The following is a 7,263-nucleotide window of genomic DNA, read 5'->3' on the forward strand; positions in this document are numbered from 1 at the left end:
GAATTCTGGTTTGTAGAGGTAATACAGATCAATTATGTGGGACGTCTATAACGTCAATTACGTGAGAGGAGACTTATTGTGATCTACAGTTGAACGTGTATGCAAAATGGAAGACAACGTAACACATAATAAAGCAGATTACCCGCAACACAGAAAACATAAGATTTGTTTGCAGTAGAGTCATAACAAAGACAGATTTCACGGAGACAAATATGTAATTTGGATTTATGTCATTTCCCTCGCAAAAGTTCTATCAGTGGAGTCTTTTCTCTCAATCTCTACAACTGTTCCATTTTAAGGTATTGTCTAAAATAATATGAAAACATCAGTTATTATTCATCGAAGCTACGTAAAGAAAATTCATATTAGTTAGATGGAATGTTATCGTTGGTTGTGCTTTAAGATATTATTCTATTCAAACTGTCATACTGTGGCTCTTATTTTTCATGTTTTCGTAAGTACAATCATCTTGTCATTGCGATCCACTTTATATTTTATAAACATGATAAATACATCTTTACTGAAACAGCACATCCTGAGAAACGCTCTTATAATATGAATCATTCACTCACACTTTCTTTTGTTCAGTCTATGTTAACAAAAAATAACAGATTAAATGATACATTAGTTATGGCGCCATTTTGATGTATATCTCATTGGACGACCGAACAGCGACTTCGGGAATCTCAGATGTCATTCCTCTGACGTGGGACTCTTGATCGAACGAATAGCAACGATGAGTATGACACGAATAACGGTCTAGATGACTTCCAAGAGAGATTTAAATCTTTTAACATTGAGTTTTGCGCGAATTATCGTATTTATAGTTTTAAAGTCATATGTCTCCTGACATATCTAAAGTACTGCAATTCATTTACTTATTGGCCATGAATGAAAACAAAAAAACTCGCATTCAGAAAGGAACTGTTCTACACACGTCTTTGGGCACAGCGAGTATGATAAAAATTAATGTTACCATATACCCTGCCTGACCAAGAAACTTAACTTACACAGGAGACACGATTGGATAACAAGGTGTCCTCTCACGAGTACCCACCATCGGCGGAAGGTAAGCGACTAGAATTATAATCCTCCACTAGACGTTGACGACAATCACAGTGGATTTGCGTTTTCCGTGCATAGTGTTGTTATCAGTCCTGGCAGTGTAAATAAGCGGCGTGAACGGCGTCAGATGTTCAGTGATCACACCGGAGGACAGGTAGATGAAGCCTACTGACGTGAGACAGCATTACCAGCACCTGACAGAGTTAGAAAGGAGACCCATTCTGGTCTCCATTTGGTATACAGATTTGTGGGGCAGTCGGAGATGACAGTGACCTAATGCCGAACTGCGTGGGAAAGTGAAGGCAGGCGTATCCGTTGTCAAGATTCCAGTGGAACATTCCTGACCGTCACTATGGGCGATTTACGTATTGTGGACCAAGCACATAGTAAGCGCTGCACATCTGCGCCTGCAGAGAGAGTTGAAGTAACGGACTCCCTGCAATATTATGTGTCATCCTGCAACATTGTGCGGAGAGCGACAGCAGCCGGCCTAGGCACTTTCCGCCCGTGTGTAAGCTGCCACCAGTACCACAATACTGACGGCCGAGTTTGGACTGGAGTCGTGGGTGGGACGCATGGACTGCTGAATAATGACGTCGAATTGTGTTCAGTGATGAATCGCAGTTCTGCTCCGCCCCGGCAGACACAGTATTTCATACGTAGTGTGGCCTCCGTTGGGATTCGTTACGTCACATTCAAAGGAAATTATATGTATATATATATATATATATATATATATATATATATATATATATATATATATTGTATCAGCATGATTCTTTCTCTCAGGAATATTGTCTTTTCTTATCACTTTAAGTTGCATAAGTGCATAAGTAAATATGAAACGGGTTCTTGTTGAAGGGCCTCAGTTATTCATGTATCAACTTTAGATTTTGATCGTGATGACTAAAATATAGTTGCCGTTAACTGAATTGAATGTAATTTTGTTAATTTCTATTTATTGATTGCAAAGCAAGGAGGCTTGAGAGGATTTCGATTCTTGCCGTGGAGAGGCCAAGATAAAACTTACTGAACTCATGGAATCTGTATAGTTTAAAAACATGAACTTTAACGTAAATTAATTATCTGTTGCAATTTAAAAAGGTTCTTATAACGAAATCTCTCGCATTTACAGTTACTGTTAACACTGAAAAATAAATTAATAGTTTGGCGCGTAATGGCCGACCAGAGGCTGCATCGGAAGATGAGCTTCTCGCAGCGCAAATTACTGAAAAAAAAATGCTTATTAGAAATAATCAGCCACTGCATTTGAGGTGACAACTATTACAAAGATATTCATTTTGTAATTATATTAACAAGTTTATTTAAGCAGAAATACGAATAACTTACATAAAATATGTGTAGCCGCTCAATGGCTGCCTTCCGTATAGCGAAACAAAACAGTTTGTGTACCACAAAATACGTCCTTCCTTCTCGGCCGTACAATCGCATCTCTTTCGATCGGTTTTTATTTTCATAGACATTAAATAAAGATGCTATCGTTACATATCAGTTGTTTCAAGAACGTTAACTATATCTTTTACACTAATTATACTCATAAAATACGTAAACTACGATTTACAACCGCTAAAAATGTCAATATTTATGTGAAGTACCGTCGCAGTAGGACACCCTCAACTGGAGAGGCATGATAATTAATTTTAAAAAATCCGGTTCAGTTGTACTGAACGTAATACTAAATTGAAGCGTATATGCCTAAATTAGCAATCATACACCGCATGACTTGCTGATGACCATGGTCGGTGAGTACTGTAGCGATCTGGGGAGAAGTCTCAACAGTCTAATATTTCCAGTGTTTACTTCTCGCGTCATGGTGTGGGGAGCCTTCAGGTACGACTTGTGGTCACATCTAGTAGTGACTGAGGGAACTCTGACGCCACATTGGTACAGATATCCTGCGTCCTCGTGTGTTACTTCTCATGCTTCAGTATCATAGCTTCGTGTTTCAACTGGACAATCCTTGTCCACTCGGGGCACACATGCGTGTAAACTGGGTGATGCTGAGGTACCCGTGGACCCGTGGACAGCAAGGTCTCCAGATCGGACGTAGACCCCGCCGCTGTACACATATCCAGTATATCAAGGATCACTTACAACAGTTGTGAGCCAGTTTACCTCACGAGTGATACATCGACCTTGTTCCATTCTTCACGATAATATCGGAGCATCCATCCTGGTCAGACGTCGTCCAACGCCATACAGGTAATTGGTTCAAATGGCTCTGAGCACTATGGGACTCAACTGCTGTGGTCATCAGTCCCCTAGAACTTAGAACTACTTAAACCTAACTAACCTAAGGACATCACACACATCCATGCCCGAGGCAGGATTCGAACCTGCGACCGTAGCAGTCGCACGGTTCCGGACTGCGCGCCTAGAATCGCGAGACCACCGCGGCCGGCAGGTAATTGGTCTCAGGTAGCCAAGTTCTTTGTAAATTTGAGTTTGTTTTGGTTCAAATGGCTCTGAGCACTATGGGACTTCATATCTGAGGTCATCAGTCCCCTAGAACGTAGAACTACTTAAATTTAACTAACGTAAGGACGTCACACATATCCATGCCCGAGACAGGATTCGAACGTGCAACCGTAGCGGTAGCGCGTTTCCAGACTGAAGCACCTACAACCGCTCGGCCACTCCGGCCGGCTGACTGTTTCCTAACCACTATAATAACTTAACATATCCTGTTACCAAAGAAGTTCCCGTTCATTTCCTCCTTCCGTTTTGGGTGCTTTATTTTTTGCCGGGCAGTGTATGTCCTGGATTGGGTGTTCTATGTATGAAATTGAAAGGGGATCGTAAGAACTTACTGATAAGTACAAGTGGAAGTTGAGCTATGAATGTGCGGAAGTTGAGCTTTGAATGTGGAGAGTGTACTGTGCTTAGGTAGTTCAGTCTGTAGAGCAATTGCCCGCGAAAGACAAAGGTCATAGCTAGACGTCCCTACCCGGCACACAATTCCAATCAGCCTGTAAGTTTGAAAATATCACGTACTCCGCGGCAGAGTGAAAATTCAAACGGGAAACAAGTTGCAAATCGATTACAATCACCACAATCAATCTCACGGAGGAAAGTAAGTGAGAATACACCGTGTATTGAATCATATGCACAGTGCAAACCTTATGAGAACAGCTTTGGACAGAAGGTACCTGATAGTAACCTTAAGTATCCATCGCCATTCACACTACAGCGGCTTGCGTAGTGTAGATGCAGATAGGCCAGGTGTTGCCTCTTATGCAATTGGCAGCCAAGCTCCTGTCCTCGCCACGGGCGATCGGTCGGTCGCTTCGCCTTCTGCGTCACTGAACGTGCGTTGGATACTTTCCGAGCTTACGCGCTTTGTATATAAAGGCGAGGCAGCAGGTTGCTTCTTCAGGTTACCAGAAGGTATCAAGCTAGCAACATGTACAAGCAGGTAAGCATCTACAGCATGAAGTCTCTAGATGAATCTTCGTGCTGTATCCAGGCTAGGACAGCTGCAGTGCTTGGAGTTGTTTCAACTGTTCATACCCTTGACGAAAGAGATATTTTGGAAGATATAGTGTTCAAGCGATGTGTTTCTCGGAGGAAATAGTGTGTTTCTTGACTCGGTTTGGTACGTGCTTTCTCTAAATTATTTGAGCACTTCTCACCGCGGTACACGCCTCTCTTGTAACATCCCCCAATACACTTCATTGAATATTTCTGGGACGCTCTTACGCTTTTCTACTTCTCCGTTAACCCTTACTGATATCTGACCTAGACCGATGAACTACATTTGAGAACTGATTCGATAATAGTAACGTAGGTGAGCATTTTTTGTGTGTATTCCTACAATACAACTGAGTTCTCACGGCAAGATTTGATTCTTGAAGTTCTCCCAGGGCACTGAATATTAGATGAGGTTTCGGGATTGTCTTCATCTGATATAAATGGTTCCTTGCACATTAAAGCTGTGTTCCGTACCGAGACTCGAACTCGAGGCCTTTGCCTTGCGCAGGGAAGTGCTCTACAAAGCAAGCTACATCGTCACGACTCACTATTCGCCCTCAACATTTAGCTTCCGCCAGTATGTCCTTTCCTACCTAGAAAACTTCACACATCCGTGAGACTTGTCAGGACTAGCACTCCTAGAAGAAAGGATACTGCGGAGACATTGTTTATCTACAGCATAGGGTACGCTTCCAAAATGAAATTTGCATTCTGCAGCTGGGTGTGCGGTGATATAAATCTTTCTGGTAGATTACGAGGTAGTTCCGCCAAAAATAACTCATTTAGGAAACTCTGATAAATTTGTTTCCAATTGCAGTGAAAGATCGCAGATTACCTAGTCAAACGATATCGCATCTTTCCGTGTATTTACAACGTAGCATTACACTTGTATCTGCCTAGAATCACCTGAATTGTATTCACCAAGCTCTGATCATCTGCAAGTCCCACAGTATTTCGAGAAGTGTTGTATTTGAATTCAGAAATATGAATGAGAATAACTAAATGAGAGAGGGGCAAGGAGCTTCGAAGTTGAAACCGTTAGTATTTATAGTTCAAAAACTGTGTGACAGCCAATGGAAAACATAACAATTTATCAATATCCCATCTTCGACTCATCACTCTGAACCCCTCTGAAAGTTCCGCAAATTAAGTACTAAGCAGATTGTATAACTCGGGCAGCGCCTTGACAAAAGTCCTACTTGCTTTCCACTTCTTCAAATATAGTTGGCCATATGTTCCCTCACGTGCACATTCGACGGAGAACTCTTTCACTTCTTATGTTAACCGGTCCCTCAGATTTCAGCATCCTTCTGTAGTACCACGTCACTGACACTTGGTTTGTTATTCTGATTCCCCATTGCCAATTATTCACATCCGAGCAGGTTTAGAAATTTCATGGTCAAATTAATGTCTATATCTGATTATCGAAAATTTCTTTGCATTTAGATGTTCGTTTCTTTCTTTACATTAACCTTATTCTTAGGCTCTCCTTGCTTCGTCTGTCAGGCGTTATCCAGTTTTCTTGAAGACAGGAAACTTAATAATGCTAGTCCAACAAGTTTTCTGGATAATATCTGTGATGTTTAAATGCTAGGGCGCATCCAGTGTCTGCTGGAAAAGAGAGGTGTTTCGTGCTAGCTAAGAAGATATGTGAATACTTAGCTGTACCTTGTGAACAAACGACAACAAAACAGATTGCTTATGTGTATGGTGTCCGTTCTTTCGGACATGTCCTCATCACACTGAAATAGTCGTGGTGCATAGGTTATTAGTATGTATTCCAGACGGTATGGATGTCATACTTTTTGTGTTGTTTGTAATAAACAAGTGATTTAACGTTACCCTACAATATAAACAGGTAATTAAATACTGGGAAAGGTGTAGTTACGTCAGCCTCCTTTTTTGCACGTCACAGGTGATCGTCGTCTTGGCCGTGGTGGCCGCCTGCCTGGCTGCCCCCGGCCCCAAGCCGGCCCCCGGCCTGCTGGCCAGCTACGTGGCCGCCGCCCCGGTCGCCTACACCGCCCCCGCCGTCGCCGCCCCCGCAGTCGCCGCCCCCGTCGCCTACACCGCAGCAGCGGCTCCTCTGGCCTACGCTGCACCATACACTGCTGCCTACAGCTACGGATCTGTCGTCCTTGGATAAGCACCAAACGGCTCTGAAATGCTACAATGACTGTTACATCCGACTGAAAAACCGCCAATAAACCTTCATTAATTAATACGATATGTTTAGTGTATTCTAGAATGTGAACATGATATCATCCCTTTCCTCACAATTATATCCGTTTCCGTTTTTTTTTTCATTAATTTTTCCCAAGCGCTTATATTTCACAAGTTTTATCAACGATAGATCAATATCCCTATCATGTACATTTTAATCAACCAATTCACGCAGTAGTCAGCTATTTGCTGGTGACATGTGTTTTACGCCACTGCACGGTTTGCAAATGACTGCTTCGTGCGGCACTGCTATGGTAAAAATATGTACAATGTTCACCACAACAGAAAGGAGACTGCTCACGTTATCTCAACTTCCATGTATTATCCTAGTGGTTGCCAACCTATCTCGACAATTACCCTTGAAAAAAATCAGAATACAGCTAGTAGCCTTTTCTGACTTATCATCTACATTAACACCTAATTACACTCTGGAATGGAAAACAATATTATTTGAATACTTAATTTTAAAATGACGAAAGGTAA

The 7,263-nt window shown here is 42.0% G+C and overlaps 1 protein-coding gene across 1 annotated transcript; it reads left to right on the top strand.

The window, feature by feature from the left end:
* Positions 1-4,473: 4,473 nt before the first annotated feature.
* Positions 4,474-6,753, top strand: LOC126198807 (cuticle protein 21-like). The gene is made up of 2 exons (XM_049935376.1): positions 4,474-4,501; positions 6,473-6,753. The coding sequence occupies exons 1-2, from the start codon at positions 4,490-4,492 to the stop codon at positions 6,701-6,703; spliced, it is 243 nt and encodes an 80-aa protein (XP_049791333.1). The 5' UTR covers positions 4,474-4,489; the 3' UTR covers positions 6,704-6,753.
* Positions 6,754-7,263: the final 510 nt, after the last annotated feature.

This window comes from Schistocerca nitens, chromosome 8, assembly GCF_023898315.1.
Source record: "Schistocerca nitens isolate TAMUIC-IGC-003100 chromosome 8, iqSchNite1.1, whole genome shotgun sequence".
Taxonomy (NCBI): Eukaryota; Metazoa; Arthropoda; class Insecta; order Orthoptera; family Acrididae; genus Schistocerca; species Schistocerca nitens.